This window comes from Vidua chalybeata, chromosome 14, assembly GCF_026979565.1.
Source record: "Vidua chalybeata isolate OUT-0048 chromosome 14, bVidCha1 merged haplotype, whole genome shotgun sequence".
Lineage (NCBI taxonomy): Eukaryota > Metazoa > Chordata > Aves > Passeriformes > Viduidae > Vidua > Vidua chalybeata.
Window position 1 is genome coordinate 973,563 of NC_071543.1, and position 23,057 is coordinate 996,619.

Consider the following 23,057-nt stretch of genomic DNA (forward strand, 5'->3'; position numbering starts at 1 on the left):
GGGTTGCTGAGTGGAGGAGGCTGAATCCCCTCCCGCTGTCATCCTCCTGCCTCTGCAGCTTTATTCCTACAGCCTTCAATGGTGACGGACTCCCTCCCACCCGGGCTGGCAGGCAGAGCCACAAGGCCTCGCTAGGAGCGGATCCCTGCGGCTCTATGGCATCTCCCAGGACCATCACCATTGTCGCCCTCTCGGTGGCCCTGGGGCTCTTCTTCGTCTTCATGGGGACGATCAAACTGACCCCCCGGCTCAGCAGGGATGCCTACAATGAGATGGTAAGTCGGGCAGCACGCAGGGAGGTGCTTTAGGGCTCTCCCGCCTTGCAGCGGGAGCAGTGGGGGAAGCGGGGGGTGACTGCCCTGGACCCCCGAGCGAGGGCCAGGAGGGGGAAGAAGCTTATCTGACTCGGTACCTGACAGACGTGCAGGGAAGCCAATAATACGCAGTGCCAAGGATGTCCTGGCAGCCCTGCCTGGCTCCGGCTGAGCCGATGCACCGAGAAACCTCTGGTGGATAAGGACGGGGAGGGAAGGAGGCAAGGAGGATGGGGTGGCACAGCACACACAGCCTGCGGAAGATGGGGACACAAGGGTCTGTAAAAGCAAGGCCTGCAGGAGTGCCAGACATGCAGCAGGCAGGGACAGCTGATCCCCGAGGGGAAACCTATCCACTGGATGGGGGTGGGAAAAGCAGATGCCTGCTCTGGCAGATGTACATCCTCAAAATTCGATGCTTTAAAGCAAGGATAATGACACTGACTGTCCCCACCTCACCAGATTTGTGCAGGGATTAATTAATGATTGTGAAATGCTTTGAGATTCTTAGCTGGTAGAGGAAGGTATTATTAATAGTCTTCTTATTATTCCCTTTGGCTGGAAAACAAGCCTCTCCCCCTCTTGCCTAAGAGGAAAGGGGTGAGGAGAGGATGGAGAAGTCATTGTGTGCATTTCTCACCTGGTGAACTGGTTTATGCTCCTCTCTGCTCAGGGCCAGCCCTGCTGCAGAGCTCTGCCAGCTGCGAGCTGCAGGCAGGTGGGGGACTGGCTGCCACATTTTGCTTCCTCATCTGTGATTATTTATTCTCCTGCATGCCACCCCCTTCCCCCCAGCCACTTCCCCAGTTATTTATTGTGGTGGTTGAAAAGATTAGTATAATTTTTGTGCCCCTTAAAAAAATTGTGCTGGAAGTTTCCAGCACATTCTGTTTTCTCCCTTTGCTCCACCTGCCCAGCTGCTTTTCTTTAGCTCTCAAATAACATCTGAATTGCAGTGCCTAGTCTGCAGCCCAGCACAGGGATCTCACAGGAAAATCCCCAAGAAGTAACTCATGGGCAAGAGACACACGAGGTAAAACCCCTAGAAAACAAAGCTCTTAAGCTTCTGCTACAGAAAAAAAAAAAAAAAAAAAAAAAAAAAAACCCACAGAGACTTTAGGAGCACTGCAAAATGCTTCCTCTGTAAAATATTTCACTTCTGTGTGCCCTTCTGCTTTATCAAGAGTCAAGCCTACAGGTAGAAATGATCTCTGGTTTTATAAAGCAGGTATTACACAGCACCATTATTCTTCATAGTCCATATTGTTATGTATTCATGGCTCATTAGGCTCTCCTGCCTTTGCTGGGCTATATCCTGTGGTGGTCTGTCAGGTCATGCAGACAGCTAGGAAAATCCTGACCTTGCTAATCCATACGGATGGCTTTTTGTCCTCAGCAAACAGAGAACCTTTGTTATCTACCTAAAACACCAAACTTGTAGTTTTTCATTTGGCAAAAAACCCATTAGCTTGCCTATTAAAATACCTAAAATACCAGAGTAGTCTAGGACATGCTTATAGTACATTTCTTAAAAATGTATTTTTTCACAGCTGTTTAAAAATACTCTGCTCTGAGGTTTTAGTCACTGATGGTTTAAAATATATCCTTACAATGCAAACACTTGGAGTAAATGTGTCATGAGATCTTCAATTATTTTGTAGCAAAAATGACAATGGTGGATATTTTTTAACCACCTGTGAAGCATCAGATCCTCTCAAAAGAAAGCATCAAAATTTATGGAGACGTGGGGAAGTTCTGTATGCCTGTAATGTAGGTTTCCAAAACTGTATGGAAGTAAATCCACAGTCTGATCAGTGCCTGTGAGAGCTGGACAATTCTGTAACTGAGAATTGGCTTTCATTTCCCTCATGCTGAAAACAGAGAACACAATGGCAAGAATGTCTTCAGGGATATTATCCTCAAGTATAAGTGGAAATTATTTCAGTGTCTCACACTGAATAGAGGAGCCTTATTAAAAAAAAAATATATATATATAAAGGAAATATTTGATTGCAAAACAAAAAAGAGAAAAAAACCCCAAACAAAACAGTGAGGCCACCAGCACCTAATGTTCAAATGCAAGAACCTGGACATGTGTAAGGACAAAGGTTGCTTCTTTCCCCAAAAGAATGAGGCAGCTGTGTAAGCAGGCTGAGTCTTGCAGCTTACACTGTGTCTTGATTTGGAGAGACAGGTGTCTGCTAAGGAAGGCAGGAGCCTCCCCTGAAATGGAAAAAATGTAGACCCCCCTCCCTCCAAATTGTTATAAATTTGAAATTAAGGGGGGCTCTCAGGCAAAAATATGGGAGCAGGAATAACAGTTCTTTATTAGGGAAGAAAATAAAAAAAAATAAAATAAACAATGCAGTGAACCAAAACAACACTGACAGAATCAGAATACAGCCTGACACCCTGTTAGTCAGGGTGTTGGCCACAGTCCAATGGGAATTGTGGCTGCAGTCCTCCTGGAGTGTCAGGTGTGCTTCTGTTGGAGCAGTGATCCTCTAGGAAAGGGTGTAATCTTCCTTTGAAGACCCAGTGGAAGAGGCAGCTGTTCCTCTGGGAAATCCAGTGCAGGAAAAGCCGTGCTGGTGTTCCAGAAACTCAGGATTATATCCAGGTAGGAATGCTTGGCTCCTCCCTCTGGGCAGAGCATCTCCCAGTGGGATGTTCCAGTTCTTATCAGTCCTGCAGTGACATTCAATAGCCCATTATCAGCAGATGTCTCCCCTGAGAGAGGATGGGCTGTGGAAGAGATAAGGAAAACTGCCCACTTACCAGAAGACAACTGCCACACAGATGGCAAATGGATGCATCTTGCCTTTTAGTCTGGGACACACCGCTTCTAAATCCAGCATAAACCAGGGAGCAAATAATGTCAAATGTCAGCTTGCTTTCACCTGAGGAAAGAAAGGATCATAAAGGTATGTAAGCACAGGATAGGACTGGTGAATCTTAGCTTTGATGTTTAGTCCCACCCTAAGCCTGCACTGCCCATAACTACTGTAAATTGCTTTGGAGTAGAGACTTATATTTACTTGCTGTGCTTTGGCTTTGCAGGGGTTGGGTGTATTAGTCAATTTTAAAGCACAAAGTTACTCTTAGAAAGAGGTTTGTTTGTTTTAATGACAGGGTTCTGCACTGTTAATTCCAGCAATCAGAACCTCAGATTTCAGAGTAAGGTACACCTGCCCTGGTTGTAGTTCCAAAGATGGATGAGAGGTTGCAGAACTGTTTTCCAGTGAGGAGACAACAGCTTAGGAAGGGGGAATTGCAGACTGATGGTTTAATATACCCCCAAACAGAAGCTTTACAGATTGGATATTGTGCCTGAGGGGTCTGTGATGATTGAAATAATCTGTCTCATTGGAAGTCACCTTTGCCTTCACTTTCTCACATGATGTCCTTGGCTGCTTGACTCCAGAAACGAGCATACAAAAGCTACGTGCGGGCCCTGCCCATGCTGAAGAAGATGGGAGTCAGCTCCATCCTCCTCCGCAAGAGCATCGGCGCCCTGGAAGTGGCGTGCGGCATTGTCATGACACTGGTGCCCGGTCGCCCCAAGGACGTGGCCAACTTCCTGCTCCTCCTCCTCGTGCTGGCCGTGCTCTTCTTCCACCAGCTCGTGGGGGACCCCCTCAAGCGTTACGCCCACGCCCTGGTCTTTGGGATCCTGCTCACCTGCCGCCTGCTGATCGCTCGCCAGCCCGAGGAGCTGCCGCCGGAGAAGAGGATGCTGTCGGTGAACGGGGATGAGCAGCCACTCATCCATGAAGCAGCTCCCGAGAAAGGCAAAGTGAAGGTATCCTAGTTGAGTGCTTGTGAGGAAACACGGACCCTCGAGGCAGCTCTCTGCAAAATCACCCAGAAAATTTGGTTTTTATTTACTGACTTGCTTTTTTTTTTTTTTTTTTTTTTGGTCTGTCTAAATAAAGTTGCACTTGGGGTCTGAGAGATATAAGGTATGTCTACACTGTAGTCTTGCTTTTGCTGCTGCCCTGTAATGTAGAAAAACACAAACTAGCTTCCACAGGGACAGCTTGGAGGCAGTCAGCAACCCGGCTGGAGCAGTGCTGGCCTCATCAGGAGCTGCAAAACCAGCCTGAGACTCTGGGCAGAGACCTGGGCAGGCACTCAGGCCACCCTGGCACTGCTGCAGTGGGGAGATCAGTCCTGAGCACCAGCCCTGAGCCCCACGGCAGCAGAGCTGGCCTGGCTGCTGCTGCTGCCCGGAACAGGCCATGGCCAGCGTCCCTGTGCAGCCCCACACACACATCTGCATTTCCCTTTCTGTGGTGAGGCATAAAAGGGACCCTGTTAAAAAAAAAAGTGCTTTTTGTTGTGTTGGAGAGAGGGATTTCTTGGGCTCGGCTGCCTCTGTGCCCAGTCCTTTCTATGGAATGATTATCCAGAGAAAACATGGGATGCTCTGTTTCCATCTTCTTTGATTTCCATGCTCCAAAACTGGGACAATGGCCTGATAACAGTAGTTTTTTGCCTGCTTCACATGAGGCAGTGGCACCTCTTTACCCTTCTTGGCAGAGAGTAAGGGTGCCTGGAGAAGGGACGGGGAGTGGAACTGCCCAAAGAACTCCAAAGTATCTCTCGGATGTTGGCAAGTAGCATTGTGCTCCCCAGTTCCCTGCAAGTTCCTTTATCCCCCCCTGCCCACAGCTACTGTGACTTGATAGAATTGTTGTTTATTTCTGGTAGATGAGGGTCTGAACAACTGCAGGTACCTCATTGCTTGCTCATCCCACATACTGCCTCAGTGAGCTGGGATAAGTCCTGTTACCAGAGCCTGAACCCCTGTGTTGTGTCTGAAACCTTAGAGTGTCATAAGGAGCATATGTTACCTCTGAAATTTGTCTGGTTTTCTTAATGTTTGTCTGTTCTCAGTTTTTCCTTTTTTTTTTTTTTTTTAATTAGTCACAAAAATAAACTTTTTGAAATTTGGAGAAAAATGTCTTTACAGAAACAAATTTCTTACTTGAGAGACATGTCTGAAAACATTTCCCTGTGGTCAAACACTCCACCTAAAATGGGCATAATCATGTCAGGCAGTTTGAGAGACAAGGTGATGCAAAGTAGAAGTCAGATAAACTCTACTTGGTTATATATTAATATATATTAATAACCACACATATTTAAAAGAGACATTTGAGTATTTTACTGAAACAGTCTCAAATAAAGTTCTGCTACAGTTCAATGCAGCAGTGAGAAAAGGTAACTCCAGTAAACTGGCAGCATTGTATCCCTATAAAAATTGATGATGGATGTTCATACACAGTTTTGTCCTGAATTTATATATATATATATATATATATATATATATATGGCTGCATCTGTTTTAGCAGCAAAATGTACATATGTATGCTGAAAAAGCCTCCTCCCAGAGATCCAGTGGCACTAAATCTCTCTTGTCGGATGTGCACCCTGAGCAAAGGAACCAGCAGGCCACCTCTGATAGACAATCTCACCTTCACAGACTATCTCAAGGTCATCCAAAATATATACACAGAATTCCCTTGACTTCCCAAAAAATGCTTTAACTACCATGCCCCGACTGGGGTTATTAATTGTGTTTTAATTCAAAACCAAATGAAAATACCACCAACTCAAAGGCGCAGCATGCTGTGCATTCCCACACCACTGAAGCCCTTTCACCTGGGCATCCAACCCAGGAACAACCTTTGGGAACAATTGTTGTGTTTATCTTTTGTAACAGTCCTCACTGAAGCTTGTACAGATGATAATAATAAAGCATCCTATGGAGCAAAGCCTATCTCTGTAAAAGCTTCAGACTGTTCAGTGACTACTAAAAATCCCCCTTTTTCACATTTGCATGGATATGAACAACTGAGCCGCAGCAGTGGCTGCACGTTCTTTGTTACAGAGAGAGACAACTCATCTTGGAGCGCAGTAACAATAATTCTGTATTTATCTTAGCGGGCTGATCTCTATCACTGCCCCCCAGCATTAAGCAGCTATTTTCGGACACTTCCAGCCATCTGTGCTCGCTGGAAGTGACAAGAACAGATCCGCTCCTCGAAGACCTCGATGCTAATTTACTCTTTTTTTTTTAACTCTTTCTTTCTGTTTCTCCCCCTATGCGCTTTTCTCTCTTATCTCCACGCCCCTCAGTTCATTCCGGTGGGCGTCAGGGCTGCTGCCTCGCTTTGTACGTGCCTTTTTTTCCCCCTCTCTTTTAAAACGCAACCTTAGGCCGCCGTTCCCAGCCCACAGCTCAGGGGAGGGGCTCCTTCCCCTCACGGGGCATTCCCGCCCCGCACCCTCTGCGCATGCGCAGAGGCGCTGGAAGGGCGGAAGCGCTGCCGCCGTTCCCGCCCGCCGCGCGCAGTGGCGGCGCTGCGCATGCGCTGCTCGGGGGGTGGGCGGGGCCACGCCGGCAGGCGGTCAGTGCGCATGCGCGGGCGGCGGCGGCGGCTGTGGCGGCAGGGTTTAAACGCGGGGACGGTTGGAGCCGGCGGGCGGTGGCTCTGCAGGGTCCGCGGCTGTGGGAAGGGCTGGGCCGGGCGGTGCGGGGGCAGCCGGACCGCTGACTGCCCTGGAGTGGTCATCGGTGCCCCGAGCAGAAGTGCGGTTAGTGGCCGTGGGATGGTGAGTGGCCGGAGCGGCGGGAGTCAGTGGCAGCGGGGTCAGTGCCCAAGGCAGCGGGCGGGTCAGTGGCCGTGGGAGGGGGTGGTCAGTGGCCGTGGGAGGGGGTGGTCAGTGGCCGGGGCAGCGGGCGGGTCAGTGGCCGTGGGAGGGGGTGGTCAGTGGCCGTGGGAGGGGGCGGGTCAGTGCCCAGGGCCAGTGGCCGTGGGAGGGGGTGGTCAGTGGCCGTGGGAGAGGGTGGTCAGTGGCCGTGGGAGGGGGTGGTCAGTGGCTTCCCCCGGCCCGGCTCTCCCCTGAGGGCCGGGGGGCCCCGCCGCAGCTCTGAGCGCCCCGGGCCCGCCGGCGCTGGGAAGGCCTCACTCCCTCCGTCCCCTCGGGCGCTCCGGGCGAGTCGCGGAGCGGACTGCAGGGGAAGGGGGTGCTGAGAAGAGGGTGAGGAGTGCTGGTGCTGCACTCCTCGTGTCGGCGCCGAGGGGCTGCGCAGGGCTGGGCTCGCTGTGAGCCAGAGCTGCCCTTCAGTTGCTCTCTCCTTCACCAAGCCTTTCTGGTAGAACTGCGGGGCAAAAGGAAAGAAAGCGCACGTAGAGGAGGTGCTGAGGGAGCTGAGAGAAAGCTGTTGCTGTACTCCAGAGTGTGGTCACCGAGCTTTGCTGCACAGGAAAGTGACAAACAAACCTCTAGGGAAATAGTGATGATGGTAACCTCGTAAGGAAGTGAGAGGTGGAGAGGGAGTATGCATTGAAAGTCATTCTGTTTTATGGTGTCAGGAGAGATAGGTTCCAGCAATCCAGGGACAGGGGTGCACACTCTACAAAGTTCAGGAAATTGTAGCAAAATTTTCTATTTTGTGGGTAAAAGGTTGATCTCTCCAGCATATTGAGGAGAAAATGCCACTTTTTGTGGCTGTATTTCACCCACAGCTGTGCAGTTTGGCACTGTTGGTAGCTCTTGTGCTGCACTTGGAAGTTTACCAAAATTCTGAATTTTTCCAATCCAAGCTGGTTAGTAGGAAGGCTGCAGAAGAGTCTAATTTTTGTGAAATAGGAAGAAAAGTGTTGTTATGATCCTCTAACATATGTGCATAACTGTGCAGAGAATCATGACTTGTTGACAGATTGTATTGGCATGCCCAATAGAAGTAAAGAAAATAATAATGTACAAAATTAACTTAGAAGAAAACTTGGTTGTGTTATGCTAACTTTTTGATTAGGTTGATTTTTTTATCAAAATGCTATATAAGGTTGTATCAGGTAATGTTTAACTTGAAAGGACCTTTTGTTTGTTTTTACTTGGGATTTTTTTTTTCCTTTTTAATCTAAGATGAGAGTTTTGATACACTGTTGTTTTTACCTCTTTGAGGATCTTGTCTGATCTTTTGGGGAGCAGTCAGCTCTAAGCAATTTCTTCTGAATTTGCTCTCATGTTATGCAGGATGCCTCTAAAATCGGCTTGTCGAGAAAATAAATGTTTGTTTTCCTTGCAGGGAACCAGCTCTCTGACATTCCTCAGCTGATCTCTTTTCTTACCTAATGAAGGATTGGCTCTCACGTGACAAATAAGTAAAATTCTCCAGTCTCAGCTGGGAGTCTGAAAAGATGCAGCGAAGGTGGAGTTCCAGGACCCCAAAGCAGCCTCTGCATGCTCACCAAAAAAGCCAAACTGATCTCTCTGCCTGGCGAAAAGGAGGGAGAGTTGACTCTGAAAAAAGTCTGCAGAGTCATCAAACTGCTAATGATCAGCAATATGATAGCCAGGAAGAGTCTCTAGAGCAAGCTTTGAGCTACTTTGAGAAAGGTGAGAGAATTTTTTGGGTGGCTATCTAGGACTGAGAAGATGATAGCTTCTCAATCATACATTCTTAATTAAAATAAAAATATTTATCTGTTTTCCCTCTTTAACGCCTGAGCTATGTATTATTTCTTTAATGTCTCAGAAGTTTTGTGTTACTACTATGTAAAGAAAAGAAATAGCATAGACTGGTTTGGATTGGAAGGCTCAAACCCCCCTGCCATGGGCAGGAGTACCCTGCAGTAGATCAAGTTGCTGAGGGCCCCATCCAGCCTGCCCCTGAACACTTTGAGGGATGGGGCAGCCACAGCTTCTCTGGGCAACCTAAGCCAGGGCCTGCCCACCCTCACAGTGAACAATTTTATCCCAATATCCCATCTAAACCTCCTTCAGTTTGAAGCCATTCCCTTTGTCCTGTCACTACATGCTCTTGTGAGAATTCTCTCTACATATTTCTTATTATAATATGAATAATTTTAGAATAATTTTACTTCTGTTTTCCCTCTTTAACCCTGAGCTATGTAACGTTTCTTTACTGTCTTAAAAGTTTTTCTGCTTTGTTACTATGTCAAGAAAAAGGAATATGTGCAGGGGCAGTTCAGAGAAGCTTGAAGTTACTTTGTTTAGAAGTTGTTTCATCCTGTGCTTGTCCTGTTTGTTTTTCCCAGTTCAAGACTGTGTTGCACTGAAGAAGAAGAAGAGTGTTCTGCAGAAACACCTGGATGCTGTGGAAAGCACTGCCCTGAAACAAGGGCTGCCCCCTGAAGGGTTTGAGATACTGCTGAATATAGTGCTCAGTGGCAAATTTGGTACAGCATTTCTGTACTGCTTGTGTATCTTCTGTGAATGTGCCTTTCCCCTCTAATCAAATCTGCTGAGATAATGTGTTTATGCTACTGTAGCATAAAATTAATTTTTCTGGCATGATTTGGTGTAGTTTCCATTTTCTTTTGTTAAGCTGGAATGAATTATTTATCATCATTTTGAGGTATAGGTAAGTCCTTACTAAATTTATATACACCATTACTTTGAGCAAGGAAGCTCTAAATGATTTTGTCCAGAGGGAATTTTGACCTAAGCTGCAAAATAATATTGAAGAACCTCGTCCATGAGCACCATCTTACTTGAAATTTTTTTCCCCCAGCTGATACAGTGAATACTTGTTTATTGAAGAGCCTGATTCCTGCCTCAGTGATACCAGAAAATTCTGTGGTTACAGCTGTGTCTTGGCTCTGTGTCAGCAAATGCTCAGGCAACATGCAGGTAACTTAGTGTTTACAGTAGTTATTGCTTCTGCACATGAGAACAGGTTATTTTGAGGAATCAAAAATCCTGAGGTTTTAATGTACAAGGTCTTACACAAGATGTTGTCATTTACCAAGCCTGGCAGAGATGCCCATTGCTGGAATGGGCACCCAAGAAACACATTAAAAGTGTCTTTGGAGATTTGGAACTTTGGACAAGTTCCTGCTTGTCTTGTATCTCTGAACTCCTCAGGAATGGTGTCTCCACCAAGATTTCTGTGAAATACTTCTGCTGTGTGAGGCATCCTTTAATTTCAGTGAGGTATCCCTTAGGTTATGTGCACCTTGGTTGTGGCAACATGACTTAACCTTAGGGAAAGAGTCTTTTTTGTGTTCACGTGGTCTGCTCAAAGGTTTATGTGGTAGAATCATTTAGCTGGGCAAAGATTAAGACCACAGAATCCAACCATTAACCTAATGCTGCCAAGCCAACCATGTTCCAAGAGCCACAGCTGCATATCTTTTAAATCCCTCCAGGGAAGGTGATTCAGCCACTTCCCTGTCAGTCTGCTCCAGTGCTTGACAATCCTTTTGTGATTAAATTTTGCCTATTATCCAATCTCAACCTCCTTGGCAGAACTTGTTGTTTGTTTCTTCTTGATCTATCACTTTTGTACTTGGGAAAAGAGACTGGCCCTGCCTAATTTCAGCCTCCTTTCAGGGAGTTGTAGAGTGAGAGGGTCCCCCTGAGCTTCCTTTTCTCCAGGCTGAGCCCATGTGTGCCCTGCTTATTGGATTCCCTCTCTCCCAATCGCCACTGATACACAAATAGGGTCCCATGGTTCTAGAAACCAAAACCCAGTTGCCAACAGCAGTGATGAGCCAGTTGTTTACCTGTGAATTCCTTGGCAGACTTCCTTCATCTGAATACCCCTGAACTGTTTGTCTGTAGCTCCCTGGGTATCCTTGAGAATGGTGTGTATCCTTACTGATTGTGTTGTCTGGTTCCCCTGCCTTGCTTTTGCCATCACTTAATGTAATGTGGTTTTTTTTTTTTCCTGTCTGCAGCTGCTTTTTTTAAAGTGGCTGATCACAGTGTTTGACTTCATTGATCACAAGGAACAACTTCATGCCCTCTATGGTTTCTTCTTCTCCTTCCTGCAAGATGAGAAATTGGTAAGGAGAGCTGAAGAGCATATGGAACTGATAAAATAAACTTTAATGTTCATTAGTAGTATACATTTTAATGCTAGAATTGGTCTGGAGTAGGTGTTGGTTAGAGACCATTTTCTGATGGCTGTATTTCTTTTTTTATTTTCTCTTTGCATTATAAGATTTCTTTATAAAGAAATTTAGATCCATAAACAGGCAAGCACTGTAAGATTGCTGTGGTCTGTCTGTTTAACTTGATTCAAAGAATTGCTATGCTGTATCATAGAGAGTGTGACCATTTATTCTGTCGAAATTCCCGAGAGTAACAGTGGTCTCTGGGATTTTCAGACATCAGCAGGTAAAGTCTCCTGCTCCTGGGCAGAAACTGACTTGTATACCTTGGGCAAAAAGAAAAAAACAAGGAAAAAAATTAGAGCAGTGTTTATTTAAGGTGAGAAACTAATTGGTGTTCTACTTAATTAATTTGAAATATAGCTTAAAAGAGAACAAGCATTCAGGCAATTTCTGCCATATGGCAACTGTAAAATCCAGGGATTTTGAAGTGCTTGGATTCAGTGCATAATAAGATAATCTTGGCAGTCGTGTTAGGTATGAAGTAGTTAATAGTCTTTCACTTTAGGATATTTTATGGTTAAAAAAAGCTCCCAAAGTTCTGAGTTATATTTCTTGTAATGTTTTAATGGTTTTAGATTAACTTCATTTTTAACTTTTCTATGAAACTGGATTTTAGTTCTTAATGTTTGAAATAGCTTTTTCAGACATGATGGGTCGGTTGGAAAATGCATCAGAGTTGATTTGAAACTAATTTAAGACTCTTTACAGCCTCAATTGCAGTTAAAAGCTCTAAAAAAGTACATTGGTTCAAAGATGCCTTTCCTTTTGAAAATGTAATTTCACTGTCACTGCTGACTCTTGTAATTTTTAGACCATGTTCCAAAAGAAATGATCCAAGTTAATTAAAGAGCTCGGTTACTGTTAGGACTGCTCACAGTGCAGATGAAGTTTTAAATGAAGTTGCTGTGTGGGGCTGTCTCTTGTGCTGCTTTTTGTGTGTCCTGGCAGCAGAAGGAGAGCTCACGGCTGCCCTTGCTTTGCAGTGCCCCTACATCTGCCACCTGCTCTACCTGCTGACCAGGAAAGAACATGGTGAGTCTCATCTGTGTGAGCTGAAACACCATTTTATTTCTGATTCTGTTTGCTCGTGCTGCCTTTTCTTCCAATGCAGCTGATACAATGATTAGCCAATATTGTGCTTTTAATGCAAGGAAGAATGAGTGGTAGTTCAGGCAAAACTTTGTGAGGCACTTGCTGAATTGGAAACCTCTCTATTACCCTAGAAATAAGAATTATTGGTTCTGCTTGCTTTGTCATGATTTTATAATAAAAATGTTACTTATATATTTTTTGCTTAAATGTCTAATGCAGTATTTTTTAAATCCTTTATATTCTCAATTGTATTTCCAGTCAAGCCTTTTCGGATTAGGATGCTGCTTGATCTCCAAGCTAGAATGGTGAGATTATTTCAGATCTTGTAGAGTTTGAACTGTGGTTAATATTGCACTTTGTAAAACTAATGTCCTTACACGGTGGAGAAAAGTGGCTTGGACTTGGAATTGTAGGTTTTAGTCCTTGTAGCATCAGAGTTTCTCTTGCATGTGCATCCCTAAATTTCATGTGTGTTTTGTGAGCACATGCCGTGATATATGCAAAGCTCAATGTTTTGTGACCAGGTATGGTGAAATCTCTGAAGCTAGGGACAGCTTCATTTATCTATTATGGTCTTTAATTTTCTATTCATCTTCCTTTTTCAAGTGGTACCAAAAATGACTGAAAAATGTAAGGTTGTAGAAGACCTTCCTTTTTTTTTTTTTTTTTTTAAAGAAAAGAACATTGCTATAATGACATGTTTTTTAGACAGCAGAAGACTATTTTCACTCTAAGTTCCTTGCTATCAGTTACGACTACAGAAAGGTCTTCAGTTCTCTTGCTATAGTTATTTCATTGACCCACTTTCTGTTGTTTGTCAGTTTTAGTTGTTTATCTATGGTTACTTGGTCGTGTGTTTAGCTCTAGGAATTTAACTTTTACTGATCACTGGGGTTTTTTGCTTCTAAAATACAGCATTCAGTTTCTATATTAAAAACATACCCCACGTTTTCCCTCTTGTTCTGTTATTTGACAGGGAATGCAGTCTCATCTGCAAGCTCTGCTATCACTTTACAAACTTTTCTGCCCAGAACAGGTGACCATAACTCTCCCTGGGAAAATGAAGGTAAGGAATTAGATTTAGTCAATTTGAAACCAGGATTTACTCCAGTATTTGTATGGAGCTTTCTATTTAAGCTATAGCAGATTTACTGGTGAAGATTAATTCTATTGCCTCTTTTCACTGAGTAAAATCAAGTTTAGATGAGGATTCCTTGCCTTGTTTTGTTTCCTCTTCAGCGTAATGAGATGATTTGGTAAGGAATGACATCTACCTTTATTTTATGAGGATTACTTTAATCCTTCTTTTGGTGTTCCTGCTGGGTTTGACTTGTTTCACACAATATTAAGTTTTGAAGGAAACAAACTGTCTAATTTGTCAGGATATTGTTCTAATTGCTGCCATTCTCAAGTACAAATGACAGTGGAAGTCAGTAAGTAGCTCTGCACTTGGAAAGTCTGTGTCATAGGAGAGAGAAAAAAGCAGGTAAAAAATGTGGGAAACTGATTTGTCAGAGCTGCAAGGAACAGCAAAAAATGATTCCCCTTTTAGAGAGGCCTGTGTGCTCAGCCCTTTGACCAAGTAGAAATGTGTAGCAGAACCAGATATATAAGAGAAAACAGTATCTGGTGAGACCTAAATTGTGCAACAAAATTTTATTTTAGTGGGATAGACTTAAAAGTTTGAGATTTTTGTTGGCCTTTTAGAACAGACATTTAATTTATATGCAGGCAAGTTGAGTTTCAATAAAATTTATTTCAATCTGCTTGTGTATTTATGTTTTCTCTAAATTTTTACTCTGCATTGTGCTGCACAATCATCTGTTGTAGAATTTACATTTTTTAGCATGCACTTTTGCATTTTTTAGAAGTGCTAGTAAATTACTAGCAACTAGATCCCAAATATTTCTTCAACTGTCTTTACGAACATACTGTGTTGTGTACTAAAAGCTTGATTAACTAGGTCCAAGCCAATCCAAATACTTTTGTGATGGTTTGGCGCTTGATTAGAATTGAAAGACTGATTGGGGTTGAAATGTCAAAAAAAATTGTGCAGAAAGCGTTAGCTTTTCCAATTTTCCGTGGTAATATCTATGTTAATTTGAGTATTTGGTTACTTCTGGCATTGTTCTGTTATGTGGGTGTCACTGATGCTGAATTCAGGAAATTTTTCTATTAACTGGGCATACCTTGCTCATGTTTAATTTTAAGATATACTTTAGATTTAATCTATGAGTTAATGATTGGTTTGAATTAAGATTATAAGATAGAAGTGTTGGAGATACCTTCAGAAAATGGGGGACATTGTTTCCAAAGGAAATAAAAGCCCAGCTCTTGAACTGTAGACCAAAGGTGGTGAAACTGAGGAATGATGTGTGTTCTGTGCTGTGAAAATCTGTCAAGTAGAGTGTCTACATGACTGTAGTGATGTTTATCAGAATAGAAAGTGATCTTTCTTTTGCTTTGTCTTAGCTGAACTTCTTGCATGCATGTCTGATTTGTTTCCAGACTTACTTCAAGAATTCAGAGGGCCCATGGAAAGCAGCAATCACTGCAGTAAGGCAAAGAAACAAGGGATCCTCTCCCCTGACCCAGGCAGTGTTTTTAGGCACAGCTCAGCCTCAGTCACGAAAAAGGGTATGTTATGGGCCTGAGGCACACCCTAGAAGGTGCCAAGTAGTGATTTTCATGATGAATATTGGCAAATAATGGGAGTCTGGCTTTATTTTGGTACTGGAAAGGGGGGGATTAACTATAGAGAAATGCAACAATCAATTATAATGAAAGCCTGGTTACCTTTTTTAAAGGTAAACCCAGGTAAAACTGGGTCTTTCTGCGAACACTGTTCATGAGTGCAGCCAGTTGCATTGGAAGCTGAGTAATTTGTGTTTCTTTTCTACAGAAATGGAATGCCCAGTTGGTTTTACCTGCAAGCAGTGCAAACACAAATCATTTAGAAGAGGACAGGGAAAAGTGTTTTTATCCGTACAGTACAAACGAGTCTTTTCCCGTGGAGCAGCTGCACACCTTCCCTCAGCTCCTACAAAATATCCACCATCTAGAGGTGAGTTTTGGGAAGGTCTTGGTGAATGCTTTGGGAGATCAAAGGATGGTCCTCTATGCCCTTTATATATGTGAGTACTGTGTGGGCTACCTAATTCTAACAGAGCATCTAGTCCTGGGGAGGGTGCAGGAGTCCTGGGAATGGTCTTGTTGCTGGTAAAAAGATTGGACATTAGGTTCTCTGACAGTTTATTGATGTAAATACTGAATAATCCTTTATTTTCTTTTTTCTTGCAGTTTCCTTCCCAGATGGGTTCAGTACTAACAAACCCCTTATTGCTTCACTACATGAATTGTGTGAAAGATGAATCTATTTACCTGAGGCTCTACTATTGGATGGGCCAGATGCTCCAGGAAGGTAAGAACATGAGTATTGTGAGGTAGGGAGCTAAAGGATGTCTGAGGCTTTTCACTTTTCAGTAATGGTTCTTTGCTATCCAGATTTACAGTCATAACCATGGAGTGTTAAAACAGCTACTGGAGGAGAACTGAATTAAGTTTCTCATTGTGCTTGTTCTTGCTATGCTCATATTCAAATACAGTATTCTCTCCTGTTCAGAGTGCACCTGGTGTGTGGTTGATAACCCATGTGAAGAAGAATTCAAGAGCTTCCTGGAAACTATCTACAAGGCAGAATGTTTCCTGCAGGTAAGTGTGTTTTGTGGAAGCCAAGGGTTTCACAAAGTCTTCCCTTAAGAACTACTAGCACTTACCGGTTTCCTGTAGTATTTCTGAGACAGTGACTCAAGTGATAAAAATACCTTTGCCTGTGGCAAGTCAATATTCTGGAAATGGCCTTGGTTTCTGCAGGAAAAACAATCTAAGAGTGAGAATTTGAATGTCCTGGCGAGTAGTATGGCAGGAAGTAGGTGTGAGCCTCTTGCTTTCTCCAGTGATGCGAGTGTGGCAAGCTGCAGTCAGATGACTTTTTGATTGCTTCTCCTCTGCTTTGCAGGAGGGATTTTCTGCCTGTGAAGAGTTCCTGTACAAGACCCTTCCTCTCTGGGATGGTTTCTGCTGCCGCTCAGAAGTCCTCAGGCTCGTTAGTTGGATCCCCCTCAGCAGTTTCTCTGGTATGTGCTGCAGATCCTTTGGGTGAGCTTAGACAGTGGGGATATCTTGGGGCATAGAATTTGTGCACTGATATGATACTGCTTTCTCATTTTTTCAGACATTAAATCACATCTCTTTGATCCCCTGGCACAGCTCTTTTTCACATCATCTCTTTACTTTAAGGTAATTTAATGAATGACACTGAATGCAATGGCTGTTTACGTCTAGTTGATACTGCTATCTGTACTTGTGTTAGGTGTAGCAGTCTGAGGAATTGTATAGGAAACATCTTTTTGAGAAGTCTGTGCCCAAACAGGATTAAATAGATACCTACAGTTTAACTTCTTTAGGAAATAGGTGCTTTAAGATAACTTCCTTTTGAGTGGAATTAAGCTGGGGCAGTGGAGATAAAAAGAACTTATAGCACACAACACAGTAGTTCATTTGTTTTATTGTGCTTTTAACTACTTGTTTAAACTGTTTTATTGCAGTTTTTTCAGTACTTGAAGTTCACATTCTCCTGGAAAGGCTATATACAACACATATGTTCCTTTCTAGGGGCCTTGCAACTATGTCACTGCTCCTGAGAAACTCTTGGCACCTTTCCTTGGCTATGGCAATTCTCAAGGCATTCTTTGTTCAGAATTACTCACTTGCATAAACTGTCACCAACCTGATTTCTTTTTGCCTATTGCAGTGCAGTGTTCTTGAGAGCCTGAAAGAGCTGTTGCAGAACTGGTTAAATGGCAATGCGATTCAAGTGGATTCGGAGTCTTCTTCTTTGTAAGTTTGTCTTTAAAGAATGCAAGCCATGTTCTGTGCATTGCTCACTGGTGTATTTAGATCTATATTCTATCCCTGACACCCAGCCTAAAGATCAACCACAAGGTTGATAATGCCGTTATAATTCTGCTATATTGTAAGCTACCTTGTTAGGCCTGATCTTTGTCTTTCTTTAGAAGTATTTCTGCTGACACTGGAAATGTATTCAAAATCCTCATAGCACTGACAGCTGGGTGTTCATAGTGGTGCTGATAACAATGTGTTACTGGCTGTATTGAAGAACCAGTGTCTGAGTATTTGATGGGGCAAAAGCATAAATTTCAATTTTGTTTTCCCATTTTCCATGCTGCTGTTTGCAAAGAGGTATCTGTAACGTTGTGCCATGTCTTTGCTGCAGGAACACCACCCTCTCTGGACTAGTGAACGTGGTGGCTGAACTGGTTCACTTTGTGGGATGGATCTCTACTGTTGCACTGCGTTTGGAAAACAATTCCACACTCTTGCTCTACTTCATTCTGGATTTCTATGGGACTGTGTGTATCCCAGTCATTTTGTCTTTCTTTTCAAGTGCACATAAAGCTGTTTGCATTTTTAAGCCAGAGCATTAAAAAGTCTTCCTCATTGTAGTTTACAGAACTTCGTGATTAAGTGCCAGAATACTCCACATACTTGGTAGATCTGCATGTGAAAGCTGCTGTTGTTGCATCCACAGGCAGAAGTAAATATGCTGCTGGAAAGTGGTTGCTCTTAATTTAGAGGTGAACTGAGGAAGAAGTAACAGTAGGCCATAACCTGCTTTTTTTTAATGCTGACTTAAAGAAAGGAGCAGTGATCAGTTCAATTTCAAACAACATATCTTGGGTTTTTTCCTTAAATGTTTCCTTGAAAATGTGGGGTTTTATTTCCAGTTCGTGCTGGAGGCAAACTAAACAGCATCAAATAGCCTTAAGTATTCTCCAGCTTCCTCATGTCCTCTCTGTAGTTGTGCTTACTGTGAACTCCAGCCATGCTGTAGCAACAGCTCCTACAATTCAGGTTGGGAATAGCTGAAAAAACAATGATAGTTCTGGGATCTACTTGTGACTGAATTATCCATTAAAAATGCACAAAGCTAATGGGTAACAACACTTGTGTAAGACACCCTGGCCTTCCCCTTTGGATGGATCTGGCTGGAGCTCAGTGTTGTGCTCTGTTGCCCTTAACTCTTTGGGAATTTGTAATAATCATTACTTTGGCAGTGATAATCAGCCTGGATGTGCTTCATTCCTGCAGGTGTGTGACATATACCTGAAGTACAATGTGCCTTTGCTGATAATGCCTCCTGCTGGGATTTTCTACCCAGCACTGCTCAGCATGGATTCTGTCAACTTGAATCAGCTCTGCTACATTATGTACAGGTACTACAACAGTTGTAGGCTGCAGGGACTCCTTGTCTTCTCTTTCAGTCTTATGGAAATGAAATGACTTTGTTGTAAAAACCTGGGATCTGCTTCTTGCTGTGCAAGGTAAAGGTAAAAATTCCACTTGTGTCCAGCTTTCATGTTAAAGGATTTTATAGCTGTAGTTCCTACTTTTTTTTTTTTTTTTTCAGTCTGTTATCCAAGATAGCAGGATTCTGACCTCTTTCCTGGTATAGTTTCCATATCTTTGATATGTGAAGGGAGAAGTTCCCCTATTGTTTTGAGGAAACTAAAGTCAGCCAGCTGGAATTAACAGTAGTAACTGTACAACTTCTTACTCCTGTTCTTTGGCTACTACACTTGAGCTTTTCTATACAAATTCTGCCATGTGCTGAGTAGGAAGCACTTCTTCCACTTCCAAACTCCAGGAATTTGGGACTGCCTCGTGGTGCTGGCAAGGCCAAAGACAGCACTGTTTGTTGCTCTGCAGGATCCACCACCAAGGCTGCACTTCTTGGCCTTGTTAGTTCCAGTGGCTGCATCTGAGAGAAGAGTGGCCAATAGCTTGACAGCTGGTGCAGGGCTCTCCATGTGGCTTTTTCTCTAAGGAATCTGCAGGGTAATTAACATGACAGGAAGGTCTCTGGGAAATAAGAAGAGCTAGTGCTTATTATATAGAACAACTGTCAAGTTGCATTACTTCCAGTGGCTTCTGTTTCTTTGCTTAGTGAATGAAAGTCTCCCTTCTTAAAAACACACTGCATTTCTCTGCTGATTTAAAGGCTGGATTCTTGTGTGTTGCATTTATGAAGGTGACTGTCCCAGGCAAACTGGTCACGTGTGAATCATTTAAGAGACTAATATTATTAGATATGTCCCTATTCTGCCAAGTGATAAAGTCCCTTTGAATTCTTTTTCATGTCTTTCACCAATAAAGTTTGATCTTTCTCATGGCGGAAATAAGTTTTCTTGATCCATTCCTTCAGCTTTTTTCAACACAGGCATGTAGGAAAGATTTATAGGCCCCTAACTTTCTCTTTCTTTTGTGTTTTTTCAGGTATCGAACCAACTTAGTGGCTGCAAAAGAAAATGAGCTGTGTAAAAAGGTATTGTGGACACATCTGTTATATGCTAGAACAGACTTTAGCAAGGAACTGGGTTGAGTGGAGGGGAGGTGTACTAATGGCCATCTTTTGAGGACTGGAGGGAGCACACAGCTGCTTTGAGGATGTTATTTATTGATTTTTCTTTTTCCCCCTCAGAAAATACTGCAGTTCAAGTTCAGCAACAAGACATACCAAGAGTACAACCAGTACATAATAGCTATGGTGGGCTGTCTGTGGACATCCAGTGCATTCCAGAAGGATATTCATCCTCAAGGTCTTTGCATGAATGATGAACTGTTGAGTAAAACTGCAGTGAAGGAATTAAAAAACAGCTTTAACGTTGTCTATCATCCAGCCATGATGGGCTTCTCTGTTCAATTCCTGCAGCAGGTAATGGTGTAGGCCAAAATTTGGATCTTTCGTGGCACCAGATGTTCTGTCTTGACTGTTTCTGTAGAGAAGTGTCTCTCTGTCCTGGCTGACTGGTACAGGCAACTGACCTTTCAAAAGTTGCTGTGGCATTCTGTCTTTGTTAGGTGAATGGCACAATTTGAAGAGTCTTTCTTTGTGTGGTATGACAGCAGTTGCATGTATGAATGTAGCAGTTTTGGATGTGAATTTGTACTCATGATAACTTTGAGGTAGGACTAAAATAAATAATGAAATAAATGACACTTCAGTGAAAGCTTACTAAGGGTGCATAAAATAGGCAGTGTGATCTAAATATTTAAACTTGAGAAAGTCAAGAAATGCATGGTTAAATTATATATAGTTGTTCATGCTAGAATTTCTTAGCAGTGCTTTCTGGCTCTTGTGGTAGCTTTTTTGGCTTGCTAAAATAGAAATGCAAGTAGCTGCTTCAAGTCCAGAGGTAAGAGAACATGGAGCTGTCTTGCATTGTCTAGTGTAAGTTCTGCTAGGTGTTCTCTTGAACTGTGAGTGCCCTCGTGTTCAGTCCAGCTGCTGAACAGTGGAGAAAGCAGTTTGCCAGAGCTGTTATTGTCCCAAGATGTGTGTGCTGCTCCAAGAAACTAGGTTTTGTAGGCTGTCTAAGGGCTGCACAAAGATGCCAGTTTGTTGTGAGAAACGCTGGCAGGCTCGAGGCAAGTGTAGGTGTGACTCCTGGAATGCAGCAAGGGGCACCTGAAAAGTTGAAGCCAAGAATTCTGGTTACGAACGCTTTACAAATTTGCCTTTGTGTGTTCGGTGTCATGAATCAAGCTAGTTTGTGTCTTACTGCTGATTAAACTTAGATTTTGTCTTTGCTCAAGGAAGCTCTTCTGGTTTTGTTAGACCAAGGAAAGAAGTTGTATAGATCTCATATCTTTTTTGTCCACATAACTTTTGTTCTGAGGCTTCCTAGACTCATGGAATATCCTGCAGTGGAAGGGACCCACAAAAATCCTGAAGTCCAACTCCTGCCTCTGCAGAGGACAGCTTAAGAATCCCACCCTGTGCCTGGGAGTGTTTTCCAGACACTTCTTGCATTCTGTCTGGCTTGGTGCTGTCACCACTTCCCTGGGGAGCCTGTTCCAGTGCCCATTCACCCTCAGTGGGAAGAACCTTTTCCTGATACCCAACCTAAACTTTCCCTGACACAGGTTCCTAATTCTGCTTTGTAAGTTTTACACATTTAAAAAAAAACCCCAAACTACAAACCAGCAACCATAACAAAAAACCAAGAAACACCCAACCTCAAAATCCCTTAAAAAACCCTCAAAACCTTCTGGTAGGGAATTCTTGCATTCTCTTCCTACTGTAGAACGAGGAGGACTTTTGCTTAGCAGCTATGGCAAATGTGTTTTAAGGCAGGAGGAAATAATGTTGAGCTGCAGGGACATGTTTTCCTCAGCAGTGCTGAGCACCAGAGGGCACTGCTCTGCAGCACTGAGGGAACACAAGCACTGATCTCAGTGTCAGTTCTCTCCTTTTTCTCTTTCTCGTTGTGAATTTCTAATGTTTAGAAAGGGAAACTTTTACACTGTAGAGAGACAATGGTAAAGATACCTGTGAATATTCCCTGTTGTTACCCTGTCATGCTGCAGCACGGGGCAAGAGGGTCCAGATGTTTCTTTGCCATTTATGCACAGGGTGTGATGCTGGAAGGCACCTCTGAAGCAGGATTAAAAATCTCTGAACTTATTTGCATGCCTACACTTCCTGATTTAGGAGAGGACTTAGCAGAGACCCAGCAACCCTGGACATACTTTTAATCTAACTTGATATTGTTTTATTCCCTTTTCTTAAGATTTGTCCTGATGATACCACCTTCAACTTCAAAGTAATTAAGGTAAGATTTCTTGGTTTAGTAAATAAAGCAGGAAATTTTCAGCAGCTGTGTTGAAGAGGATGAGGTTATAATATTCACAAATGCTTTAGAAAAATTTTGGAAGGGGAAAAATTCCAGCTGTAGGCTTTGATCCCGTCTCTTAACAGGGCCAAACAAGAGGACATCAACACCTGAGAAGTTAAGTATCTGTGGCTAGTGATTTGAGATTTTATGTGTTTCCTTCATGAGTCAGTGCAGTGTCAGGACAGGGCTGCTTATTGCTTTCTGCAGGCTCCAGAAAAAGTTACATTCTCGATGCACTTAAAGTTCATTGATAATACAAATTCTGCTCCTTATTGTATTTCTGAGACAGATGTGTAGCTTTGTTATAGCTTTGAACAGGAATCCTCTGCTGAGCAAATACAGTGGCAGTTGGTTTCCTTTCCTGTGTCACAGTGTACTTCAAACCTGATCTGGAGCAATCCCCACTAGTGGTATTCGAAGGAAGGCTTTAATAGCCATGTTCATTTAGTTCCTGACATAGTCCCTGTTGTTCCAATAGACTTTTCTTGTTCTAGAAGTGGGATTTATAAAGACTTTCAGTGTTAAAGAAAGATCATGTTTCAGTCTAAGAATGTGTATTGTGTAATCGTGGGCATTTGGGAACAGCAGGTGACCCTGAACACCTGTGGGTATGTACAGATGTCACCCAACTTGTGGATGTTGTCCCACAGGAAAGGTAAAGCTTTGTTCTACACATCTGACTCTTCTTTCTGCTTTGCAGGGGAGGAAGTGGGACTGGTATTTGGAATATCTCTATGCCCAAGGTTTGAAGGGGCTGAAGGTCTTTATTGAGAGCAGCATCAGTCGGGTTTCCCGGGCCTTTCGCAGCAAAGCAGGGGATGCGGAAGCGTGACCCTGGGGCTCACGGGAATTCTTCTGTCATCTGGAGCAGCCTTGCAGACTCTAAAGGACTGTGTCACTAATTCTTCCCTTCTCAGAGGAGAGAAACAGCTTTTACTCTTACCTGCACTTTTGTA

General features: G+C 43.3%; 2 protein-coding genes across 5 annotated transcripts; both read left to right on the forward strand.

The window, feature by feature from the left end:
* The first annotated feature begins 34 nt into the window (after positions 1-34).
* On the forward strand, positions 35-6,086 carry TMEM35A (transmembrane protein 35A). The gene is made up of 2 exons (XM_053956183.1): positions 35-275; positions 3,739-6,086. The coding sequence occupies exons 1-2, from the start codon at positions 156-158 to the stop codon at positions 4,123-4,125; spliced, it is 507 nt and encodes a 168-aa protein (XP_053812158.1). The 5' UTR covers positions 35-155; the 3' UTR covers positions 4,126-6,086.
* A 676-nt stretch (positions 6,087-6,762) lies between these two features.
* On the forward strand, positions 6,763-23,043 carry CENPI (centromere protein I). 4 transcript variants are annotated; one of them, XM_053955967.1, is made up of 21 exons: positions 6,763-6,972; positions 8,416-8,726; positions 9,389-9,529; positions 9,865-9,983; positions 11,033-11,140; positions 12,235-12,283; positions 12,602-12,648; positions 13,320-13,409; positions 14,852-14,980; positions 15,246-15,407; positions 15,644-15,764; positions 15,966-16,054; positions 16,362-16,479; positions 16,578-16,642; positions 17,157-17,242; positions 17,640-17,775; positions 18,515-18,639; positions 19,700-19,748; positions 19,905-20,138; positions 21,997-22,038; positions 22,802-23,043. In XM_053955967.1, exons 2-21 carry the CDS (start codon positions 8,528-8,530, stop codon positions 22,931-22,933), a joined length of 2,241 nt encoding a protein of 746 aa, XP_053811942.1. In that variant the 5' UTR covers positions 6,763-6,972; positions 8,416-8,527; the 3' UTR covers positions 22,934-23,043. The 4 variants fall into 4 exon arrangements, with proteins under 4 accessions (XP_053811942.1, XP_053811939.1, XP_053811941.1 ...); XM_053955964.1 differs by having other exon boundaries at positions 6,763-6,935; positions 7,472-8,726; XM_053955966.1 differs by having other exon boundaries at positions 6,763-6,935; positions 7,484-8,726.
* Positions 23,044-23,057: the final 14 nt, after the last annotated feature.

What these genes read in the sequence shown, in the direction of transcription:
- TMEM35A (XM_053956183.1), top strand. Translation starts at nt 156, where the DNA reads ATGGCATCTCCCAGGACCATCACCATTGTCGCCCTCTCGGTGGCCCTG. An exon ending in GGGATGCCTACAATGAGATG is followed by an intron (nt 276 to 3,738) that starts GTAAGTCGGGCA and finishes GCTTGACTCCAG; the next exon opens with AAACGAGCATACAAAAGCTA.
- CENPI (XM_053955967.1), top strand. Translation starts at nt 8,528, where the DNA reads ATGCAGCGAAGGTGGAGTTCCAGGACCCCAAAGCAGCCTCTGCATGCT. An exon ending in GGGCCAGATGCTCCAGGAAG is followed by an intron (nt 15,765 to 15,965) that starts GTAAGAACATGA and finishes TCTCCTGTTCAG; the next exon opens with AGTGCACCTGGTGTGTGGTT. An exon ending in CTCTGCTACATTATGTACAG is followed by an intron (nt 18,640 to 19,699) that starts GTACTACAACAG and finishes GTGTTTTTTCAG; the next exon opens with GTATCGAACCAACTTAGTGG.